This window comes from Takifugu flavidus, chromosome 14, assembly GCF_003711565.1.
Source record: "Takifugu flavidus isolate HTHZ2018 chromosome 14, ASM371156v2, whole genome shotgun sequence".
In the NCBI taxonomy this organism is placed as follows: domain Eukaryota; kingdom Metazoa; phylum Chordata; class Actinopteri; order Tetraodontiformes; family Tetraodontidae; genus Takifugu; species Takifugu flavidus.
Genome location: NC_079533.1, coordinates 13,512,114 through 13,536,927, shown reverse-complemented (window position 1 = coordinate 13,536,927; position 24,814 = coordinate 13,512,114). Strand labels below are relative to the sequence as shown.

The 24,814-nt window shown below is 43.7% G+C and overlaps 3 protein-coding genes across 9 annotated transcripts; 1 reads left to right on the top strand and 2 right to left on the bottom strand.

Annotated features, from left to right (window-relative positions):
• The first annotated feature begins 55 nt into the window (after positions 1-55).
• bckdk (branched chain ketoacid dehydrogenase kinase) lies at positions 56-7,998 on the top strand. The gene is made up of 11 exons (XM_057055297.1): positions 56-438; positions 1,005-1,073; positions 1,159-1,269; positions 2,197-2,244; positions 3,095-3,214; positions 3,867-3,965; positions 4,041-4,114; positions 4,222-4,350; positions 4,649-4,738; positions 4,858-5,013; positions 5,297-7,998. The coding sequence occupies exons 1-11, from the start codon at positions 193-195 to the stop codon at positions 5,439-5,441; spliced, it is 1,287 nt and encodes a 428-aa protein (XP_056911277.1). The 5' UTR covers positions 56-192; the 3' UTR covers positions 5,442-7,998.
• A 676-nt stretch (positions 7,999-8,674) lies between these two features.
• Positions 8,675-12,483, bottom strand: orai2 (ORAI calcium release-activated calcium modulator 2). The gene is made up of 3 exons (XM_057055299.1): positions 12,218-12,483; positions 10,255-10,490; positions 8,675-10,063 (listed from the first exon to the last, which is right to left on the bottom strand). Exons 2-3 carry the CDS (start codon positions 10,483-10,485, stop codon positions 9,518-9,520), a joined length of 777 nt encoding a protein of 258 aa, XP_056911279.1. The 5' UTR covers positions 10,486-10,490; positions 12,218-12,483; the 3' UTR covers positions 8,675-9,517.
• A 1,326-nt stretch (positions 12,484-13,809) lies between these two features.
• Positions 13,810-24,623, bottom strand: usp28 (ubiquitin specific peptidase 28). Of its 7 annotated transcripts, none has more exons than XM_057054947.1 (27): positions 24,467-24,623; positions 23,632-23,706; positions 23,251-23,371; positions 23,138-23,158; positions 22,979-23,066; positions 22,674-22,839; positions 21,467-21,553; positions 21,249-21,386; positions 21,098-21,168; positions 20,950-21,026; positions 20,728-20,876; positions 20,502-20,650; positions 20,291-20,386; positions 20,027-20,206; positions 19,725-19,915; positions 18,905-18,975; positions 18,599-18,827; positions 18,104-18,445; positions 17,509-17,633; positions 16,658-16,939; positions 16,481-16,576; positions 16,021-16,199; positions 15,753-15,831; positions 15,573-15,652; positions 15,374-15,497; positions 15,085-15,283; positions 13,810-14,808 (listed from the first exon to the last, which is right to left on the bottom strand). In XM_057054947.1, exons 1-27 carry the CDS (start codon positions 24,506-24,508, stop codon positions 14,633-14,635), a joined length of 3,633 nt encoding a protein of 1,210 aa, XP_056910927.1. In that variant the 5' UTR covers positions 24,509-24,623; the 3' UTR covers positions 13,810-14,632. The 7 variants fall into 7 exon arrangements, with proteins under 7 accessions (XP_056910927.1, XP_056910931.1, XP_056910929.1 ...); XM_057054951.1 differs by having other exon boundaries at positions 20,502-20,629; XM_057054949.1 differs by having other exon boundaries at positions 22,979-23,054.
• Between the last annotated feature and the right edge of the window lie 191 nt (positions 24,624-24,814).

Genomic DNA, 24,814 nt, shown 5'->3' with positions numbered 1-24,814 from the left:
CGTGTCGCTCCTCCCACTAACCCACCCCCGGGCCAATGCTCACAAAGCCCTCCTTAAGCCCTGAACTGTACTCAGATACGTGCCTCTGTACAATTTCTGACCGGTCCCTGATGGGTGGTATCACAATCGTAAATTAGCGCTTTATTTTCCTAGAGCACTTCCACTCTGTTCACACAACCAGCTCCTCTCCAAATGCGCTCGGGACTCGCTTGTGCAGCGGTGGAGATGCTGAGCGCTGCCACCTGCAGATCCAGACCGAGGCTCTGCAGCCTCCTGCTGGCCCCCCTCACCAAAACAGTTCCACCGACATGGACCACAGGAAGCTTCAGATGTCGGTCTACTTCCTCGATGCAGGGCTTCTCAGAGCTGGCGAGAGAGCGCTCCAAGACTGTGACGTCGTTTTACAACCAGTCGGCAATCGATATTTCGGCAGAAAAGGTAGTAAACGAATGTCATAAACCTCCCTGCTCTATCGAGGCTGTAAGCTAGCATTAGCCTTACGGTAGCGGCCAAGGCTAACTGTTAGCAGATGTTCCGTTAAGATCACTGACATTGAAAAGTCACAAACACTCCGGCCGGGACACAATAGCTTGCGGGATTCAAAGTTCGCCCCAGTTGGAGGTCGAAACACGTTATTATCCCGGACTTGTTTTTTGAAATTCCTCTCATTTACGGCGCAGATTGTCAGCTAAGGGTATTTTATCAGCTCGACGGAGGAAAGAAAATCCAAACCGAGACTGGAGTATTCAGGGGGATGGAAGCGAACAATAAAGCGTTTCAATTGCTTATGTTTTTGCAGGAAATGTATTTTTCTGACTTCACAGACATCACCTTTCTTTTGCGGAACAAAATATGATGGTTTGGATGGGCAGTAGATTGATTATCATACAGATTTGAGGGCGTGTTTTTATGTTCTTTAGCTGCTGTGCAAAAAATCTGTTTCACAAAGCTCTGCAGATATGATGGCTTTTCATTTCAGTCAAAAATTGTCCATTTCTCCCCAGGCCTCGGTGCGTCTGACACTGGCCACCCTGTTGTATTCTGGGAAATCTCCTGATGGCCACCATATTCTGGTAAGTGTTATCCAGAGCCATCAGCTGCGTGTTTACTTATACGTTCACGTTCTTCTGTCACCCTTATGTGTTTGGCTGATCTCAGAGCAGTGCCAAATACCTGCACAAGGAGCTTCCAGTACGAATTGCACATCGCATCAAAGGTTTCCGCAGTCTGCCTTTCATCATTGGCTGCAATCCCACCATCCTGCAAGTGGTAAGAATATTTCATGATCCCACAGTGAATTCAGGGAGGGTTCGCTAGTGTTATTTCTCCACCACATGTTAACATGTCTTCTATGCCTCCGTCTGAAGATCAGACGCTCAAAAACACAACCTCCTCGGTATTTCCCCAATATTCTTCAGTACTTTCCAAAAATAAATTTTTTTGTAGCAAATGCAAGCAGGGCGGAAGCAAACATTGTTAGATATGCTTCAGGTGCAGAGTAAGTGGTATTAGCTGCTCTGTCAACCTGTGATGGAGCAGTTTATTATCCCAGAGACAATATTTGGTGTTGGAATAAAGGTTCAGGTTATCTAAAAAGCAACAACAAAGGCACTTTCCTCTGTGGATTCAACTGTGGCAAGTTACTTCACATAGGAACATTTTTTAATGTGCTGAATTCTTTAGCTAGCGTTTGTCAGTTATAAATTGATCTACATACAAACGTTTAAATGCACAGATTCTGGTTGTTAATGACGGTGATACTGTAACAGTGGTTGGACTCGAGCGTTCAGCCTCCTTGTACTTCTAGTCAGACCTATTCTGCCTGCTGCTGCTGAACTTTCACCCAGATTCCTTTGTGCGTTCTCGTCATAAACACGGCAGAGCTCCTTTTGTGTTTCACTGCTCCGTTGTGGTCACAGACTAGAGGCCATCGTAGTGAGAGTGAGACGTCGTTAGCTTAAACATCTTATCCGGATTCCATTTTAAATAGAGAGAAAACTGTCTATGTCATTGAGTGTATCGGAAAACTCTTAAGAAATGTGAAACACGTGTGGGCTGTCAGTGCTGCAGAGGGGCCCAGTCAGAGTCCCGGTGGGTGGGGGGGGGGGGTTATTCTGAGGCCCAGTCTGTTTGGTTCTGTGATGGCAGTCATCATGGGTCTAATTGCCTTCTTTCTTCTTCTCTCTCTTGTCGCAGCATGAGCTCTACATCAGAGCGTATCACATGCTCAGTGACTTCCCCCAGGTGAGTGTTGGCTATCCCTGACTGTTTGTTTCACTCTAAGCAGAAGGAGCAACAATCAATCCTCGATTGATTAACCTGTTATTGACGAGCAGCTGCTCCAATTGGGTTTTAGTTAGGGAATCCATTGTTATGTTATTGTTGTAAGAGATTGGATTCACTGCAGGATTCAGGTCTAACAAGACCCAGATACTGTTGCAGGATTATGATGATGGTCCTCCTGCATGTGTCCGCACAAATATGTGTGTTTCTTGTTGGAAACACACAGTCCTCACGGTGAGTACCGGTAAACAGAAGCAGACATTAAGCACACAATAAAACAGATTTTAAAACATTTAGTCCTAGAAATATGATCCCCATTTTCAATGAATTTGTTGTAGAAGTGTGTTTCAGTAATTTGATGCATAAGTATGTCAGATTTTAGGATCCTAATACATATAAATATTTACCAGCTGGGTACAGAGGAGGAAGCTGTGTGTGAGTGTTTTGATGGTGCTCACACTCATGTTGCACCAAGCTGGAGCTTAGTAATATGAGAACTTTTGCTTCATGGCCAACAAAACATTCAGATTGCTCAACAGTGAATGAGTCAGAATATTTTGTTAAATGTCTGAACATCAACTGTGTGAGCAGCTCGGTTGTTTTTCAGGAAGGATTTATTCCAACCATGTCCTTACTGGTGAAATTTGACACCACACAGATGGTTTTCTTCAGATAACAGGAGGATGTCCTATGTGTAACAGCTGGAATTCTGGGAAAAGCGAGTGTCACGTGTTTTATTAGAAAAGTATTTGTGATGTGGAGTGGATTCAGATCAATGTCAAGATTAATGCTGCTGTTGGACCTCTTGCAGATTGAGGATCAAGATGTGGAGGCGCGCTTCTGTAAACTTGTTCAGCAGCTTCTGGATGACCATAAAGACGTGGTGACCATGTTGGCTCAAGGATTCAAGGAGTGTCGTAAACACATGACGGTAACACTGCTGTAAAAAAATATGCATGAATACCAACAAAAACATGGTCAGTGGGGACCTGTCGATCTAATCTGTCAATGATTGGACATCCTGTGGGCAGGAGAGTATCGGGTGTTTTCGTCGTCCTAAGAAAAGCTGAAATGTTTGTGCAGCTTACGTTCATTAACATAAGTCACTTTGTCAACAGATGGGGGGGGGGATTTGCATGTCTATGGTGCGTCTTCAGTTATTTTCTTTTAAAGTTGATGCATGAAGGTGTTTCGCCTGGAGGATCTTTGAATTTGCTGCTTTTTACGTGCTGATATCACCATGTTTACACTATAATTGTGCTTAAAGCTTCTCACTGAATGATAATGGTCCCCCCAAGAGGGAGGAATGGAGATGACTGAAGGTCAGAATTAAAGCAGCTGCAGAACTTAACTTGAATATTGGTCCTAATTTTGTGATGTTAGTGTCTCAGGGTGACCCCAATCATTTTAAAGCTTCATTCGCTGGTGCAGGACTCAATTGTGGGGGTGGGGGTCAAAGGTCAGAACTAACAGTGTTACTGTTCAAAATGTCTCATCACTATAGAGCTCTTGGAAGGGTACAAACTCCCCAAAATACCATTTTTTAAGGATGAAAATCCGTTTTTCTTGTGTCCCCACCACAGGACGAGGCTGTCCTCCGTAGCTTCCTAGACACAACGCTTTGCTCTCGCCTGGGAATCCGAATGTTGGCCACACATCATCTGGCTCTGCACGAAGACAACGTGCGTGGTTTAAAACGACAGCGGCCAATACCGCGTCTGTAAATTCCTTTCCTGAAATCCTGCCTTTCATTCTAGCCGGACTTTGTTGGGATCATCTGTAGGCGACTGTCTCCTAAAAAGATCATTGAGAAGTGGGTGGACTTTGCCAGGTGAGTGTTTCCGGCCCTGGTGTCACGTGTGAATGAATGAATGAATGAATGAATGCTGCTCACGTGTTTCACTTGCACACTCACGTACTGAACTCTGCCTCATGCAGGCGTCTGTGTGAACATCAGTATGGAAACTCTCCCAGAGTGAGAATCAACGGTCACGTGGCCGCTCGCTTCCCGTTCATCCCGCTGCCTCTGGATTATATCCTGCCTGAGCTTTTGAAGAACGCCATGAGGTAGTGTCATCTGTTACTAATCAGCTGATACACATATGGAGATGCTGAAGTCAGTCTGTTAGGGGGCGGGGCTTGTTTTGCTTCTTCCATGATCATTGAGGTCACACACGTGTCACCACAGTTGTGGTTGTAGTGAAAGATCTCAGGATTCCACAAGGTCATCGTTCTCATCAGGAATGCCTAATTCCTGGGATTCTAGTTTTTACTAGTTTTTACACTCAGTCTGCTTATACAGTTTCATCTTGTTTCCATAACTTCTGTCAGCATGAATGTTCACCTTTGCTTTTGGTGGGGTCAGGGCCACCATGGAGAGCCACTTGAACACCCCGTACAACGTGCCTGATGTGATCGTCACCATCGCCAATAACGACATTGATTTTGTCATCAGGTGAGTGAAAGACCGCCCTGTGAACGTTAGAGTGGAATGCAGACCGGCCTGAGTTGAGGCCTCGATGTCTCGGCACACAGAAACTGCCTCTCAGAGCATGTTGGTCTCCTCTTTATCAGGATTTCAGACCGAGGAGGTGGAATCCCTCACAACATTGTAGACAAAGTTATGGATTACCACTTCAGCACCGCTGAGGAAAGTGCTCAGGATCCTCGCATGAGCAGCCTGTTCGACAACATCACTAACAGTGGGAACCAGTCCAACCCCATGCATGGGTAAGAGGCCAACTGCAGTCATAAAATTAGGTGACTGCTTGTTCAAGTTCTCTGGAAAACTGTGGAAGTTGAATCCTTTCATTTTCCCAACTAACTGGAAAACAGGCCACCACAAGCTGAGATTTGACCTCAGCTTCTGTGTTCTGGAATGTTTTTGCTTTGAGGATGAGTGTTCATGTGATTTTTGTCTCATTGAACAGGGTTCTTCAGCAAATCAGAACACTCAGACAATTCTATCATAGGTAATCAGGTTAAAGTTTCCCTTCATCTTTTCCTTCTCCAGGTTTGGGTTCGGCTTACCGACATCCCGGGCCTATGCTGAATATCTTGGAGGTTCTCTGTCCATTCAGTCGATGCAGGGCATTGGTACAGACGTATACCTGCGACTGCGCCACATCGACGGAAAAGGAGAGAGTTTCAGAGTGTGAATCCCCCTAACGTGTCACTGGGCTCAGTGGCTTCTTCTAATTTGTCAGCTGTGAACAGCAGTCAGAATGAACTTTGGTCCGCTCATGTTGTCAGAAACTTAAATGCCTCACCCGTTCTACTGTTTGCCTTTGACTGATGCTAAGTTAGCTGCGATGCGTTCGCTTGTTTCCTGTGATTTATGGCGTTCTGCGGTCTGAAAGAGTGTTAGAGAGAGAGATACAGACTTTGTGATTGAGGAACTTTGCGTTACTGAACAAGTTGTTACTGAAGGAGAACTTCCAATGTTCAACGACTGAAAAGTATAAAACACTCCAAGAATCTCAATATTCTGCGCCCAGCTGCTCTAGCTCGTTAAACAGTCTAGCCTGTTTGTTTGGAACACTCCTGAGAAAAAATGTTTGTTCTGCAGATCCCAGTTGGATTGTGTTTGGAATTCTCACTGTGAAGACCACCTCTGGGGACTTTGGGATGTGATGTTTTTTGGCCTTCTCACTTCGCATTTGTTGCCTTGATGAATTTGTTACTGTGGGAACGTCAAATTTTACACTTTAATTATGGACTGCTGTACATCTGGAAAACCTGCTGCAACAATCTGATGAATTTCAGGAAGGAACGAGGGGAAATGTGAACCAACCGGAAGTCAAGACATTTCTTTATTATGACTTTGGTAAACTAACTATCTCAAAAAGGTGAATTAGGAGGACCTGGGTGGTGTGTTTGTTTTCCTCAGGCTGATCTAAGGACGACTAGCTCCTTGTTTCGTTGATGTCTCAGAGAGAAGGTTAAGCCTCCCGGTGTTGATTGTCGTGATGTAGAAAGAATTGAGTTTTTTTGAGTCCCTGTTTAGCATTTCTCTCTGTATGATGATATTAACCCGAGGCAGCATATTTATTTTGTCATGTAAGGAAGACGCACAGACATCTTTTTACGTGCCATCCGTACCTTATGTGGTGCCTGAAACTGCGGAACTGATAATTCAGTAAAAATGATTAGCAGACTGCAGCGCTCTGTACTTCCCTTTTTATAGTGTGATTGTTATGGTAATCTGAGACACAAATATTCCAAATTTCATCACAACAGTCTAGATTTAACACCTGTACCATCGGTTTCTTTTTCCGTTATAGATTATCTTTTAGAAAATCAGTGAAACCTCACATCTTGGTGATTAAAGGTGGAGTTTGCAGTTTAAAAACTGCTTGCCATATTTGAAGGTATCCTCACTTAACCACTTTCCTCTAGCCACGCCCCTCACTGCAGTGCACGAGCGCGTTTCTCAAGCGCCGCTGCCTGGCAGGTGACGTCACGTCAGAGGGAATTTGTGTTTTGTGCTGGTGATGGCTGTACAAACCGAGCGGATCATATCCGATATGTCTTGGTGTTTTTAGATAACACCTGCTACAGCTCACCCAACGCTTTTGATGCTCGCTTTCCATCATTTCCGTTTCGCCACTTCCTGCCCCCATCTGAATTCCGCGCGTCATTGGACTCGCGTGACCTTCACCGACTTCGTCACGTCTCGTTCATGATGAAAGTGTCGTCGTGATAACTTGTAATTCCGTTATGTTTCACAGATAACGCATATGCAGCTACTGCGAACAAGCCGACTTCAGCCCCTGCTGCTACGTTGCAAACATGACTTACTCGTCATGGAGGTTGTTAGCGAATCGAAATTCGGGTGCACACTGAACGCATGATGAGTGATTGATGCCTCTGTGGCCACGCCCCCTGACTCTGATTGGTTACTCTCTGGTTGTTTATTTCAAATTGATTTACAGCCACAAAATGCAGTAAGAGAAAGTTGTTGTTTTTTTGTTTTTTTCTGATCATTTTACCGATGTACTGTTAGGTCATAGTGACAGTTTTAAAAAATATGACAAAAGTATCTTTTGTTATTGGAAACTCCATCTTCAAAATATTTCACAATGATAATTTTTTTATTGGTTAAATTATTGCCCAAGACGCAACTGGATTTAACTGTTAAGTTTTGAGGTATTTAAAAATACTTTAAGTCAGTAAAACTTTTCGACTTGACAGCTTTTTCCGTTTATGTCAAAAGGCTGTCTTTCCTGTGTTTATGTCCCAGTTTTGCTGAAGGCATCGCGCCCATAATACACCGGATGCGGACTGCGTCTTCAGTGCGCCAGACATCTGAAAAAGAGATGTCGCTGTATTACCGCTTTGTAGCCAATGAAATTAGAAACAAAACAAAACAAGACGTTTTTCTATACAGGCGAGTGGAAGAATGAGATTTTTTTTTTTATGATAGTCCTTTTGTTTACGAAGTGAACACGCCACAGGTCTGATGTCATCCTGTGGATTTGCCCGTTACCTGTATGCTGAGTGGGCTGGACTGATACAGCTGCATTTGTGTTTTAAGCAGAGATGATTTGCTCCCATCACATTTCAACAGTGATGAATTAAATGAATGTTAGGTATCTTTGCATTGTGTAGCATTAGCTTCTTTAGCATGGTTTTGTCTTTCTAGATATGATTTTAATAAAAAAAATATAAAATGTCTTATTTACTGTTATGTTTGTAAATAAATGGTAAAAATTTCTACTTGGGCCTGAAATGTTTCTTGCATTCTGCACATAATGAAACACTGAGCTAACTGCTACTTGCATTCAGCATGTGTGACTAAAGGCTTCTTTTCTTGGCTGTTTTGTTCATCATGATGGGGATTGGTGCACATGTGGATGATGGGTGCACTCCTGGGTGAGTTGTTCTGTTGGGGGGATGTTTACTCCCAGGGTATCTGCCATGTTTTGTCCATGCTGGGTCTTTGAGGCCCTCTGCCTCTCAGCCCAGGGGTGCCTTGGTGTTGTGCTGCTGGTTGGGGTGGCCCTCCTCTGCTGGTGGTGGTGGTGTTGGACTTGGTGAGGACAAAACATGGAGGGTGTTCTGTGGGTAGGTTTGCCTGTGCTGGGTCTTGAACCTGAAGCCCTCTGCTGTGCAGCCCAGTCCTCAACTGACTGAGCTAGAGCTGCCCTTCTCTAAGGAGGGTTAGTTCATTATTCTGGTCAAGAACACTAGGGGGGGACTGCTGAACATACACAAATCCAGTAGCGTGTTAGCGTATCAACGACAGAGCACGAGCAATATCCAAATTCTGGGTACATCAGGGCTTCTGTCAGATGTGCAGATTAATTAGATAAATGAATGAGAAGAAGCTTTTGTTCAGTCATCTGCTTGGACTTTCACTTTGACTTCCAAATCTCACAGATTGAGAAAATGACATGTAACATTTTAATGGTGCTACGCTGAGAGAAAAAGTTAAATCCATAAGACAATTTCAGATGATCTGAGAGCACAAATGACATTCAGACGTGAGGTCATCTTATCTGGAATGTAGAAATGAGTACAGAAATTCAGTAACATTCTCCAGAGTATTTAGCTCTTATTCAATATTTTGACCTTCTGCTCTTTGGATTTTTCAATGACATCAAGTCTTTTTTCAACTTTTTTTTTACATCATGAAGTAAAAGAAAGGTCCATAAAAGGCAGTGATTAAGGCAGAGCTGCTGAGGATGAAGCAGTTTGTGCATGTTACTTTAAGATGCTGCATATAAACACTCAAGTTCAACTTAAGGCTTTCTGACGGAAAGAACACAAACGCTAACAGCTGGGTTGACTCATGATAAAGAGGTAACAACTCACAGGTAAGATGACCTTAATGTACAAAGAACGAAATGTGAGTGTGTTCCGATTCTTAGAACGAGCACTGAACAGTAATTTTAACTAACTCTTTGATAACCCCATAGAGAAAATGTGAAAAAAGTCTCCTCAAGCAAAACCCAGTAAAAATAATTCAGCAAATATCTGAAGCGACTCATCATGTTACAACCCGACACGAGGCAAAGCATGAAGAAGCTAAAAAAATATAAACAAGACACAACAGCCCTTTTCTGTAAACCATTTCCTGTAAACAAAAGACCAAAATAAATTAGGACATTGGCAACATGTGGGTGGGGCCTGGGACAGGAAACTGAAGGATGGGCTTGATAAGTGGGCGGGGCAAGTTGGACTGAACAATAGAGGGGGTAGGTAAACATGGGCGGGGCTTGTGGTGATGACATCACACAGTCTGGAGGGCTCTCTCGTGGCCGTCCAGCTGAACTTTGATCTTGTGGAGTTCTTCGATCTCCTGGTGGTGGCGTTCCGTCTTGTGGCGAACTAGAGAGCGGTAAAAGTGAACAGTGAACACCAAGAAGATCACGCCCACTGGGACCATGATGATGGTGGACGCAAGGGCCGCCTGCCAGCCACTGTTGTGACTGGTCTTGGTGGCCTCGGTCGCTGGTGGTGCTTCTTTGGAATCAAGAGGGAGGAATTTGATCCAGCAGAGCAGAACCACCTCAGCCAGAAACAGGAGGATTCCCAGAGCCGTGGAAAAGCCCCACGCCAGCTCGATGTAGTGGTGCATGCGCTCGTGTGGTGACTCGCTGACAGAGTTTAGATTGTGGATGTTGCTGACCGCCTCCACGTTGGGCAGAATGCAGGTGCTGATCAGCAGAGCAAAAAGGTGCACCGCCACCAGGATGGTTGTGCAAACGCTGAAGGCGATCAGCAGAACAGGAGGATAATTATACTTCATCTCCAGCTCCACTTCCACCATAGCAACCTGTAGGTAAACACCACAAGGTAAAGGCCACAATCACTGGTAAACATCATTAAATACCAGTTAAGATACCAATAACCATAAGTAACTACCGATGAGTGCCATTAACAAATGTTAGCAATAACAGGTTATTACAAGTAAATGCAGGTGAAAGCAAACATGCTCTGCAGTGATGAAGAAGAGCATCATCTCACCATGGCAAAGCCTGACAGCAGCGCCGAGGTTCTGCTAGAAGCCTTGAGCTTGGCCCTGCTCAGGTAGAGCTTCCTCCAGGAGAGGGCTTGGACCGAGTGGTGGTTAGAACTGACCAGCTCCAGGTAACTGCGCCGGACCCAATCTCTGTAGTCCATCCCACCGCCATCTGCTGCCCGTTCCGAGGCCCCAGGAGCCGGAGAACCCATCGGAACATTCAGCTCACTGCTCATGGTTCCTGCGAAGAGGAGATATGCCATTTATGTTTCCACTACCGTCCCGGTCATCTCATCATCACATTTCTATTATTCTCATACCGGTTAACCTCCATCAAAGCAGCTCAATCATCCCACACAGTGATTTACACTCAAAACTAATGAGCCAATTAAATGGAATATTGTCAATCAGTGCATTGCTCGTCTTGTAACCGAGGGTTAGCACGAGCAAAAGAATTTGATGATTAAAGCGGCAGACTGTAGAAAATGAATCGGTGTTGAGAACTGAGGTGCTGGAAGAGAGAGATCCGAGTTGTTCCTTCCTTTAAGAAATGTTTAACTTGAAAGAAGAAGCTACTTTCCCCAGATACATGGTAACATAACATATGTTGCTTTGTGAAGGCCTTTTGCGTTTTGGTGGCGTTCCAACTGGATAACTCATAATGTTAGGAACAGATTTGAATAAAATCTGATTAAATCAGATAAATCAGATAAAAAACAGATTTGAATAAAATCAAATTTTGGTGACGTTCCAGTTGAATGTCACCAAACGTTCCAACTGGAACGTCACCAAAATTTGATTTTATTCAAATCTGTTCCTAACGTTTTGAGTTATTTTACGAACAGTGACAAAAACAAGCATATAACCTCCATTGCAGAGGTAAAACCTCTCGTAACTAAGTTTGAATGGATGGATTTACTTGAATGCAACATTTATGTAATTAAAGTTGGTTAATGTAACTATATTTGATTGCTTCGAGCCGATGCATCTATCTAATGCCTGATCTCTGCTAAAGTCTCATCACCCCAGTCCTGACTGTCCTGAAATGTAAAATTAGTGACACCAGATGTGACTGCAAGATTGGAGCAGCAGGGAGGAAAAGATCCAACTATTTGCACAGGAAGACCGGTGAGTTATGTCTCTCGACGATGCCACTGGCTGGCCCTCCCCACAGGAAAAGAACTATTACAGCAAAATAAACCACAGTATGAAACTGTCATTGTTTCACCAAACTGGATTTACCTCAAAAAAATGGAAAAATATTCTCTGTGTTCCTCATTTTACTCCTTGAACGTGTGTGCATGGTGATAATAGTAAGATTATTGTGGCATTTAATTGTTTAAACATAATTCAGAGGTAAAAATGAAGATTCTGATGGCAACTCGTTTTCAGGAAACCACACATAAGATAAACATCAAAATTGAACGCCAAATAAAAGGCTGCAGAACACGACAGTGACATCATAATTCCGGGGGGTGGCATTTCAACATCTTTGTTACTAAGATGTACCTATAACCACGTTTACCTTGCGTCTTATATGCAAACAGAAGCCATTGTTCCCCCACCCTCAACTAATAAAGTTCATATTAAAGGTGTTGCTGATAAATAAATGCTAATCAGCCACGATAGAGTAAAACTGATGCGAGCAGAAGGGAAGAAAAATATTGGAAACACTGCGTCCGTGTTTAGACCAGTTTAGCTACATCAAGCTAATCTGTGTTCAGGTTTATTTTCCCAGGATTACGCACGTCGCATTTCACTTAAACATTCAAGGTTCCGTACTTATCACACACTTTCACGGTTCTGCACGAATCAACATGCACTTGCATGGTTCTACACAAAACATTTGTATCAACAGCGTGACTCGAACTCCTCCAGCTAGCTACGTCAATTAGCAAACGCTCAAGTGATGTTAGCAATTAGGCTTGTGGTAAGTTTGAAGTACCCTGCAAGATGATTGCATTTTACCTGTGATCAGAGGTGCGTCCCGAGTGCAGAACCTGCAGGTGTTCGTTCTACTCTGTCCCACCACAGATGATTCCCGTCCGCAGCCACAACTGTTCGGCGTCTACAACTTCCGGTTCTCGCGTCTTTAGATCCAGAACTCAAGGTGGATGACAATATAGCTCCTCGTCGACATACTTTGAATATTAAACCCCTCCTCGCCGCAGATCAGGTTGAGCGACGTTTCTGGTCGTAGTGGGACCGAGAACGCATTAAAGCTGCGGTTAAAATAAATAAAATACTGGCACTTCCGGTTGGGCGTGAGGTCTTCAATGTAAAAGCATCTGGGAGGTGAAATTGACAACTACGTAAATAGTCATGAATTTAACATGATACTTTCTCTAAATATTCCACTGTCCACCACTTGTAATTAATTGCCTTAAACATGTTGATATCTATTGCTGTGTAAACTGAATTAAACAGGGATGTTGTTACTTTTTCGAGTATTTTGTTTCGTCCAACCAAAAATAAACTACTCTTGTGGGCGGGGTTATAACCGGAAATTAGTTGACTCAAGTCTGAAATTGTGTTGTGACGTTGAGGTGGCGTCAAATAGTTGAATGGTAATAAATTGACCTCTTCATCTTTGATGACGGCTTTTTTTTTACTCATTATGTCACATATAATATATTTTGTCTTGTTTTATTTTTATTATCGGTAATTGTCACAAGAGGCCTTCCATACCATGCAGTCAAGGAAGATGAAATGGTCCAGCAGAGCTCAGATCTGTTCTGTTATAATCTGGACAAAATTGATTTGCCTGTTTTCCAATAAAGGTGGCTAAAAATAATTGAATTCTCATCCTTTATCTGGATTCATGAGACTTGACTATTATTATTACAGGTAATGACTAATTTTATTCTTGGATATGTGAAAACTCATGCTAGGACATATTAATAGCACCGAATTTCACATTATATATATATATATATATATATAGGTCAGTATTAAATCAGGATTTAAGTGTAGAAACACGTTTAATCAAACATCTTTGGGGAATATATATATATATATATATTATATATATATATATTATATATATATATATATATATATATATATAATATATATATATATATATATATATATATATATATTTTATCTGCTTGTTCTTTAGGTGGTTAGTTCATCATTGTATTTAATATCCACAATATTAAATACAATTTGAAGATGAAGTAAAATGTACCATTGGGCTCATCAATCTGACCATCTTACTCTTAACTGAAAGAAATAATCATACTAAATCACAGCTGTAAAAGATCTAACTAAATAGAGGAGATAATGGGTTAAACAAAAACAGAAGTCCTGCTTGTTCAGAACCCCCCCCCCCCCCCCCCGGAACTGGGGACATGGAAAATTTCAGCTTGGACTTGTTGCCATAGTTGATGGACAGAAATTCCTTCAGCAGGGAAGTGAAACTGCAGCCAGTATCACCCTCCATGATGTGGAACACAGGACGCCCTGAAGGCCACTGATCACTTTAAGTCTCTGCTGCAGTTTGTATACTTAGTATATACAAAAAGAAACACACAATATGATTTTAAAGCAGCACAAAATATGTTTAAAATATTTATTTATTTAATATCGGCTTGCATGAAATCAGTAATTCCATGTTCTAAAAATCCATCTTTAATCTTTCATGATGTTTCATGACAGACAATAAAAATAAATCAAAGAGAGAACCGAGGCAACAGTGGCTACAACTATTTGATAAAGTCATAAAAAACATTTTAGAAAAGCTTCATGGTAAATTCCTACTGCTGAACAAGAACTTCCTGCAGACACACAACATGTCTGGTTAGTACACAAGCTGCTCACAGCTACACAAACCTTTACAGTTGGGGCACAATCACACTAGCACGTGCTGTGCCCAAGCACAACAAAGTCACTTAAAGTGCGAGCTATGAGTTCATGCTGCTGCAACCACGTCGAAACAACACCTTTAATGATGGTGTTGCTCCAGGAATATGTCAACCAATAGAATCTGAGCTTGGGCGCTGCACAGTGAGTGTGAGTGCGTGGCAGCGGGGGAGGACAAGGGAAGGGAGCATCCGTGCATTGGTGCAGCATGGGAGCACCCTTGTAGAACCAGAACTGGTGGTGAACTACACTGATACAGATTTGTGTTAGGTTTAAACAGGTTATTGTCATGTTCTTCATCATGTGCTGCTGCTGCTGCTGGTCATCACTCTCACATAGGAGGACTTATCGGGCTGATGATGGTTTTCTCTGAAGAACACTCACACCTTCCTGCTTTCCAAACCGCAGCTTAAAAGTGTGCACAAAGTAGACTTGCAGCCCGATCACATACATCTATGCTGTGCGTAACGGAACACGTAATGTGTATCAGTCTTTTAGACGAGCGCCGACGTGTGAGTTTTACTTGACCGCCACGACAGACGACTTGTGAATGGACTCCATGACGGCAGCCAGGCGGCTGCACAGGTCGTAGGCCTGATTCACATGGACTTGAGGAGGGTCTTTCAGAACCACAGCATCAGCAGAACTATCCAGAACTCTGGGGAGAAACTCGCCCAACTTCACCTGTAACAAATCTGATGCATTCGGCCAGATTAGTTCCTGTCCAGTTGAGAGTGGATCATTTGTGTAAACTGACATGAAACTATGGTCATGGATTGATTTTATTTCATTCATGCTGTTCTAAACTCGATCCATATCTATTTTCTAATTGAAACTTCCTGTTGAAGCTTTACTAATGGATTAAGGTTTGATGTTAACAACTCAGCACGTGGTGCTAATGCTCTATGTATATACATAAATATATAATCAGACTGATGATGAAGATTTCATACAGCGTAAGTCACTCTCACCGTCCATGCTGCGGCTTAGACAGGAGCACCAGTGGCTGCGGACTCTTTCCATGGCCTCCTGATCCTCCTGGGAAAGAGCCGGATCCCTACTCATCAGGTGGAGGCAGGGAATAACGACCTCATCCATGATGGCGACACCTTCGTCCACGCTGGCTTCCGTGCCACTGCAGAACAGCTGTGTCGCGCTCTCATTCAATGCCTTTGTGACAGACGACAGAGAAGGTTTCTTCCTCATGATCTGTTGTCATGGCTTTGCTTTAGTCTTAAAAGCTGGACTATAATACTGTACCGTGAGACATTTCCTCCTAAAGAGTGTGATGACAGTCTGCTCAACAGCAAATTTCTCCCCTTTCTTTAAGAGGGTGGTGTTGATCTCATACGCATGAGTCAGGTATGTCAGCGCCTCACGCATCCTGTAAGAAGTACAAAATGGATTCAAAATTAAAGCCAAAAAACCCGCTCCTTACTTTGAGCAGGGCTGAACTTACTTCCGGTTCTGGTAGTGTTCCAGTCCAGTCAGCAGGTAGACAAACACGGTTCTGAAGAGTTTGTAGTCATCGTGCCACTGCTGTGAAACAATCACAGCATAAAAACCATAAAACCTTTTAAGCTCAAAGCAGTTTTCATATACCACAGGGAATTCTGGGAATCCAGGAATTGTACAGTACCAGGTATTCATCCATGTCCATGTCTTCGGGTTTGATCAGACGTAGTTTTGATCGAGCCTCCCTCATGATGCTGATGGCCCTGCAAGTACAGAACCAACACTGAATTCAGGTGGAGCATTCCCAATTTGCTGCTCTGGACACAAGGTGGCAGCACAAGCGTGTTGAACGTATCCCTTCCTGCTCCTCACAGAGTTTTTAGTCACACTGTATAAAGGTCAGGGTTCAAATCAGTCTCGTCTTTCACTGTTAGAATGTGACATAAGCGAACCTCTCATCAAAGCTCAGGTTACGGTCTGTGAACTGTTCCAGAAGAGTCCTCTCAACGATGCGTTTAGGTGCCTTATTCTGGAAGAAGTAAACCAGGACGTGTTGCAGACGAGCGTCCTCCTGCGGAGATGTCTCCTCCAGGGAGAGCTCGTACAAGCGTGAGTACTCCTCGTGGAAAGCCTGGAAGAGGCAGAGGAAGTTTCGTCACATAAATCTCTAGAATCTCTACAATTTTCTCAAACTCTACTTCCTGTTGGACTTTTCAAGTTTAATTGTAAAATGATCTGATGATCTTCACAAATGTCATCATTCAAAGCTTAATGTCTCTGATACCTTAATCACTTTCATAGGTGATCTTTTGAAAATGATACAATTTCCTGTTTGTGAGTGCTAATTTGATGTTTACATGGTTTACACACACGTCAAAGGTGTGTAAACCATTGTTTACAAAAGTGTGTTACCTTGATGAGTCCCGCTTCTGGACCCTCGGTGTCAAAAGTCTGTCTGGCCTTAGCGATGGCCAGAATAACACCCTGCATGGCTGGAGTTAGCATCATCTATCAAAGGACGCAGTAGTGAGAAAGGAGCCGAGGGGACAAAGACATAACAGAACCAACATTTGGAGATCGTGGACTCACCTCTTCATTGTAACCATCAGCGTCAGCTCGCACGGTGATCCGGCCCACATTCGGTATGTCCACTTCAGACACCTCGTTTTCAGTGTGTCGCTGCCTGACCTGCCCCTCCTGCCCATCCTGCGGCTCCTCCTGGTTTTGTTCTTGATGTGGCGCAGCTTCTCCAGGCTCCTCTGGATGGTGGTCAGCTTCATGACTGTGGTCGGCCAAAACCTCTTTGACATTGGCCTCCTCATGGAGGTCAGACGGTGTCGGATTTTTGGGCTGTGTTTCATCACCAGGATCCTGAAAGAGATTTAAATGATCACATCTTATGTCAAATACACCTCTGGCCGTACAAAGAAGAATTTATAAATAATATGTTCATTAAGCTAATACAGCCAGTCTGGATCAATTCATTGGTCCATACTGATGAAGCACCCACTATTGCCACGAAATAATCCTTACTGTCATGTTGAACAGGAACAGTTTGAGATGGTTTGAGCGTTGTACCTGCTTAAGTCTTCTACTGCTGTGACTTAAAGTTTCTGTGATGTAAACCCTAACTGCAGTGATTAATTCACCGGTAAATTCGAACCTGTTGGACCACAGTGTGGGTACTCTTGGTTGTCTGTATTATGTGACGGCGTCTTCTCTGTAAAGGCTTTACACTGTGTAGCAACATTTTCTCTCCTGTCTGCAGTATAATAAAGTTTTGCTTGCTCTAATCTACACACCCTCTGACATTAAGCTGGATCAGCAGCACTATGTTAAGTGGGGAGATGGAATGTTGACCCACATGTACAGACTTTATTTTTGAGCTATAGACTTCCTGACCCATATTCCAAGGACGGAGAATGATAAGACCGGCCTACCTGAGAGTGAAGTTCCACATCAGCTGACCTCTGGCTGGACTGCACGGCTGCCGCGCTGCCGTCGTCATCGGGCGGAGGGCTGGGGCTGTGTTTTGGAGGTGCTGGAAGAGTTAACTCTGTATACTCTGAGGTGAAGAGACAAAGAATACAATATTTTCATTGCTCTTGAAGAAAGCAAAAGAAATGTAAAATACAACACTCACATTGTGTAAAATACATCTGGCCAGATTTGTGATTTAGCAAAAATGACTCAGGCAAATATGAAACAGACACCCTGGAGAGAACTTAAATAGACCTTTTCCATATAAATCTTGAGACGTCTGGCAAGTGGGCAAAATAAACACTCTGTCCTGCCATTATGAGCCTTTGGTAATAAAACCAGGATTTATGGAAGTACACGATAAACCAGACAAAAGGGAAACAACAATACGCCACCTAATAGACATATAAAACAATTCAACATTGAATTTTGTGTTTTAAAAATAGAAATAAATAAAACAAACTTGTTAAGATGGTTAATACTGCAGATATGTTGTGTCATCGGAGATTATGTTTGGGTTCCCCGGAAATTAAACCAGATTTTTCCGGGACAGACCTTTTTGCTTGTCTTCGTGCTCCAAGTTGTCCCCCATTTCTTGTTCTGGTTCTGGTTCTGGATGTGGCTCTGAAGAAGGTCTCTGCTCTGGTTCTTCAGAAGGGGGCCCCGATTGCGGTGCTGGTTCTACCACTGTTTGTGGTAGGTGGTCTGGACAGGGGGCAGGGGGCTCTGCAGAAGATGTAGACTCCCCCTGAGGTGATGCCGTCTGGCAGATCTGCTCCTCCCATTCACTGAGCTCCTGCTGGAACCAGCGGTTATCTTCACTGACGTACCGTCTGAGGACCGACGGCAAGGAGTCCAGTCCATGCAGAACCTGACCCGTCTCATCATCTGTGTCATCTGGATAATGTGGATTGATATGAGGTAAGCCGATACTGGCATTCATCACATTCAATGACATAAAAATGTACTGACAAATGTGTTTCCAACATGGAAATACAATATAAAATGGAATGAGGATGAATCTCAGATCTAATGAATATCATGACAAACCTGTAATGAGGTTGGGAAGTCTGTCATCTATATACATCAGACAGTATGCACTGGCATTGGTCATTCCTCCAAAGGAGTCTCGCTCAAGCTCCTCCCATGACGACTCGCTAATGTTAATGTCATTGTACTTCATCCAGCGCTGGTTTGCATGGTCATAGATGTAGGCCCAGTAATGCCCCGCTGAAGCCTGGCCTTCATGAACGAGCACAGCGTGGAGTCTGTAGGGAACCTGAGAGCAGAATTGGGTCGCTCTTTAAAATGCATTTCCATCATTTAAATCAGGGATAATGAGACCGCAGGAGGTACCTGACAAAGTCTGTTGTCTGAGTACATGCTCTCCAGCATCTGGCTGAGCCTGTCGATGTTAGCCTTTAACTCTGGCAAGAGCAGACAGAAAAAGAAACGGTTCCAATGTTGTCAGGCAGTGGGGTGACTGGGAAATACTTGAGAAGGTCAGTAATTCATTATGGTGCTCATTACAAACAGGATGGATCTCTGTCTACAGCCTGAGGTTTAGGGGTTACCCACCTCACCAGCAGAGGACAACAGGAACAGGAAGTGGGTCTTACTGTCGTGTTATCAGACTGTTTATGTGTTGCTGCAGAACGTCACAGCTGACTCCTTTGCTGCAGGCTGTTTAATCGTGCCTATTTTTATTGTGGAATGCTGTAAGGCTATCTGAAATTAGACTGTAGAGCATTCTAATGATGCAGAGGGTGAGCTTGGTTACAGCAGTGGGTTGCAATGCCAAAGGGTGGAAAAAAAGGTGAGGTAAAAAGCTGCATCACAGAAGAACCAAATGAACATTTGGAGAGTTATGGACGGTGGCAAACCATCTGGATCCAGTTCAGCTGTGCAACCAGGATGAGATCCATCATATAAAAGGAAGAATGTGAGACTCAACATCAACAGCAGGCTAATCAGCTTCGATGCAGTTCTAATTGCACTGAAGCTGCCAAAAATATCAAAATAGATGTCCCTCCCTACCCTACTGAGAACCATAAACCATGTCTTAAGGGGAACCCACAAACTACATTTCCTTTTGGGGCTGAAAGCTGTTTTAAGAGAGTAATAAACACCAAATGACCAGTCTGAATTTGAGATATAATCATACATATTAATATACCATTAATATCATTCTCAACCTCAGCCCTCCACCGCTGTAGACAGGTCTTCACGAAATGCAGCTCCTCATCGGTGATGCTGTGCGGAGCTGGATGTGGTGGGCACTCGATGGGTGGTCGGCACTGGGTGAAGGGCTTGTAAATAGGGGTTCTCTGGCAGCTGGACACCAGGCCTTCTGGTGGTTCTGTGTCTCTAGAAGAAAGAGGTTAAAGCTTTACGTGATGTTAGACAAACTGTCAAGTATCATCAGCATAGAATCGAACATTCTGCCTTTTTTGGGGGTTTTGCCATTGTGGATTCTACCTGGTGTCTTGGGAAGTGGCTTCACCCACGGGTTGACCGGGCTGAGATGGTGAGGGTGAAGACGGTCTCGGATCTTCAGCCGCAGTTACGTTTATAGGTTTAGTGGTGGCGAACTCCAGAACAAACTGTAACATGTCTGCAAGAGGGTATTTGGTGGGGCCTGAGCCGTAGTTCCTGTAGCTGTAAATGAAATCAAGGGTTACAGTTAGGACAGAGGTCTGACCAGAAATTTTAAGATCTGCTCAATATCTATGGATCACTTGCCATTCAAGTTCCTGTTGAAGTGCTGCGAGCTGATCCTTGAGTTTCTTCACGTCTCTTCTCCTCTCGTGCATCTGTTCGATGTTTTTGTGAAGATATCTGGACACAGACATGAATGACTGAGACACCTCATCATGTTAGAGCCTGAATCAGTTTTACGTGCCTTTTTAACCAAAGATTTTCCTTCCAAGTCTTCGGGTATTCTGTATCTTACCGGTCCATGTGGATGATCGGTGGGAACTCCAGCTTTTTGTGGATCTTCTCAGGACGACCGAGCTGAGTGTTGAATTCAAACCTCGACAGTTCAAAGGTCAACACTGGCGGTAATTTCTTGAACCATCTCTGCAAAGATAAGTAAACACACTGTAGCTGTGTGAGCGAGCTCAAACACGGAGAATCACTAGAACAGATTCTGCTCTTGCACGGCTGCTTAAGTTCACCTCGCGGCCTGACGGGATGCTGTGATCTGAATGCAGGGACTCGATCTCCTTCTCAACCATGGCACCTTCCAGGCATTCGTAAAGGTTGTTGAACCCGTTCACCTGCAGGGGGTACTGACCAAACTGCTCGATGTTACACAATGTTTTACCTGAAGAGAGCAACAGAGGTGAACAACAGAACTGAAACTGATCGTCAGCATAAAGAAGCTGTGAAGGACCCACCATCGATTTTTCTCTCCGTGACAAAGGTACCGTAGAACAGCTGGACCATGGGATTCTGCTGTTTGTCTGCAGCATCACTGAAAGTAAAGCAGGAACCATCACTGTCATGTATCAAGGACAGAATAGCGGGGGGATGACAGACAACTACCTTCCATTGGCAGCCAGCTGAAATGCGTCCTCCAGCCAGTCCAGAAGTTTGTGGGAAAACTCACTCACATCCTAAAGCAGAGAGGGAAACAAAAAACAGCTAAAACCATTTAGGAAAACACACAGAAATAAGATAAAACAAAGGTTTGTACCTGTTGGGCCTCGCTGGTCCTGAAGGCATCCCTCAGTAACTCCACAGCAGCTGAGGGATCCACAAACCTGCGGGTAGAACCAACCATGAGGGCGAACAGGCAGCGCAGCTCTTGCATGAAGGCGATATTCCTCTTGTCCTATGAAAGCGTAACCATCAGTCTGGATATCAGGAAACACCAAAGCTCGTGTGATCAGTTCATCGGATTTGTGGACTCACAGAATGACTCTTACACTTCTCCAGAATTCGCTCAGACAGACGGTAGTTGAGAACCAACCTCCTGAAGACGGGCAGGTGGAACAAAGACTGCAACAACAGAACAGGGGCGACAACGTTGAACCAGATCAGAGGTGTCCCAGCACAACATGATTCATTAATCAGGGTCTTCTCTATGGATGGAAAAACTTCAAATTTTGCTGAATTCACTTTCATCTAGGTTCAGCAAACCGGACCCTAAACCAGCAATGCCATACACATATTCAAAGGTCTACTTTAGTAAAGTAGATTCAGCCCATTTGTAAAGAGACACCTGATGATAAAGTGAATCACAGTCGGTCTTTTGTATCATGTGGGGTGGTGAGTACACGTCTGGGCACTTAGAAATATCTTGATATATACTGTTTTTCCCCCTATTTGAGCAGGTAATTTACTTAGTTTATCTCAGTGTTACGGTAAGTGGCACCGCAGAGGGAACCGAAACTCTACACTGTGGTCACTTATCCCCCATCTGATTGGATAATTACTGGTTTAATGGAGATGGTTTTATCAAGAGTCTTAACCTGATCAATCTCTATTACGTAGCTGGGGAAAAAAAGCACAGAAACTTTTATTTTCAAACTCTAATCAATAACACTTCACATCAGATCAATGTCGAGTATCTGAGCTCCACCCTCACCATCTCCCCTCGCTACATAATCAAATATATGGTTATGACACAACCGGCTCTACTTTTGTGTCACCTGATAGCTCTCACCAAACTCACTCTGCAATGGACCGGTAATGGAGTTACTGCTACACATAAATGTGTCTACACCTCTGTGATCTCTTCCTCTGTTTGGAACGTTGTAAAAACAAAACAAAACACGAGGACGTCTGAAGTGCCGAATCCTGAAGAACAAATGAACAAGCGAGAGGCTAAAGTTAGGGAACCTCCACGTCAACCAGTTTGTCAGGCAGTTATTTTAAGGCTGGCACTGTCTGAACAGGTGGACACTAAATGCATCATGTGTAACTATGTTTACCGTGCGTTTGTGTCTTAATCACACTATTAAAAACAATGAAACCTCCATACTAAATGTCAAATAAAAGTTATATTCTATGGATCAGTGATGAATCCATTTGTGGCACTTATGTTGAAATACAGGTCCAACTTGAAAGGCTTGGAGAAATCAGAATAATCGGATCTGGATCACACGGTCCTACTGACCTGAATGACGGCGCTGAACCAGCACGTGTTCCCCACATTACGGATGCCGACGGGCCAGTCGTCCTGGCGGATCCAGTCTGCGGGGCTACTCATGTCAGTCTGACCTTCACTCCTCTTCATCCTCTTGATCCGGGCTAGATTCTCCTCTGCACTGGCCTCCAAAACCCTGGAGTTCATCACATCAAACACTCGGTTACATCAGTCAGCTCCAAACATAAACCGTGCTCCTAATGTTGCTTACAGTCAGAGCGATGTGAAGGAAACAGCACAACCTATAATGGATGTTCAGTTCTGGTTAATCGTACCTGTTGAGGTCTTTCTCCTCCTGCTGAGCATTGTGGGATTCCTGCAGGCTGAGCTCAATCGCTGTCTGCAGCTCATCTTCAGGAAGTCCTACGAGAACAGTTTATTATGTCTCTTTACATACCGGCAGTCATGATTTGTGCTGAGAACATCCCTTTTACCTGAATTAACTTTAACTTCTACTTCGTTGTTATTATTTTTGAGAGCAAAAGAGAGAGAAAAATGGTGAGAACAAAGTTGTGACTCCTTCCGAATGATTTTGTCCCTGCTTTACCTTTCTGGCTCTCCCAGGTCTCATCAGAGGTTTTAGACTCTTGTGGATCTCCTGGATCCTGAACTTCTGGAGGCTGGCTGGTCAGCAGCCCTACAGCAAGTCCCACGTCCCCCTGACTGGCCTGAGGGTCAAGACGAAGAATATTATTGATCATCTTTATTTGAAACTATCAAAGAAAATTGATATTAGTCCTTTTTCTGGACTGGATGAACTGGCGTGAACTCCTGTGTTGCTGTAAAAAATGATTTTGTTATCTTATTTACACTTATTTATACTCTACCATAAAGTTGACCTGTCACTGTTTCCATCTACACCATCTACCAGCACTAACAAAATTTGATGTCAACAATAAATTCCTGAGAATAAAAAGATTATACTTACATTCAGGGCACTATGGAGAACCTGTGGATCCTGGATTCCAGTGATCTCCCTCAGTTGGTTGATCACCAGGTCACCCTGATGACAGACATCACTTTCATATGGCTCAGCAGTGGTTAGTTAGTAGAAAACCTCTCCACTACTGAATCCACATGCTGCAGTTCTTGGATATGGGAATCTCAATATTGATGCAACGTAAAGCATGAACAAATGTTTTTAGCGTTTCAAGCATGTAAAATTTGACCAGAGTGTCGTAAACACAAAGTGTGATAATAAATACCTAAATGAAATAAGTTTGTATAATATGACTGGTGAAAAGTGTGTGTGTGTGTGTACATGGACTGAGAGGCCCTATATTAAGATAAGTAACAGCAGGTGGACTCTCTCTCTCTCTCACACACACACACACACACACTTGACTTATTTGGCGTCTGTTGGCTATCTGAGACCCTCTAGAACAGCCTCTATTTTGGGCTTCTGACATAGATATCTCCAACTTCTGTTTATCATTACACGCACGCACACACGCACGCACACATGCCCACTGTTATTAATCATTGAGGAACCGCAGCAGAACAGCAGCCGTGATTTATCAGCTGGTCTGATTTTATTGATAATAAATTAGCCATTAAATGCAAGTTTTCAACAGTTGACAATATGTGAAGTTAGAAACGGAAGTTTAAAGGTTTGCTTGTTTTTTTTAATCACTGTATCAAAGGTCTTCAGTGACGCTGAACAGGTTCGTTTGTGAACAGAACCGGGTTAGTTCGTCATAGTTTCTCACACGTCTGTGTTAGTTATCGATATTAATATCGCTCCCAGGATGCTTTGCGCTCACCGTGGCCGCCGCCTTTTGTCCATGTTCGCCCTTTTCTTTCATTTTCGACGCTAGAGAAGGTATTTTCCTCGGGTTTTCCTCAAACTTCTCCTCCGTCAGTCCTTACACCACCTCCATCTGTCCATCTGTCTCTGCGCGAGACCGCCGAGCCAGCTGCGCGCGCCCACTACATGACCCACGCGCGCGCGCGCGCCCTCAACGTGATAGGACGGTCGGACCCGCGTCGACAGACACTTTTATCCCTTTGGTCTCCATGACTTCATCCTGGATTTGATGTCATGAAGCGCAACTCTTTTTTTTAAAATCGATGATTCGATTCCTCAAAAGTTGTGAATGACCTCATTGTTT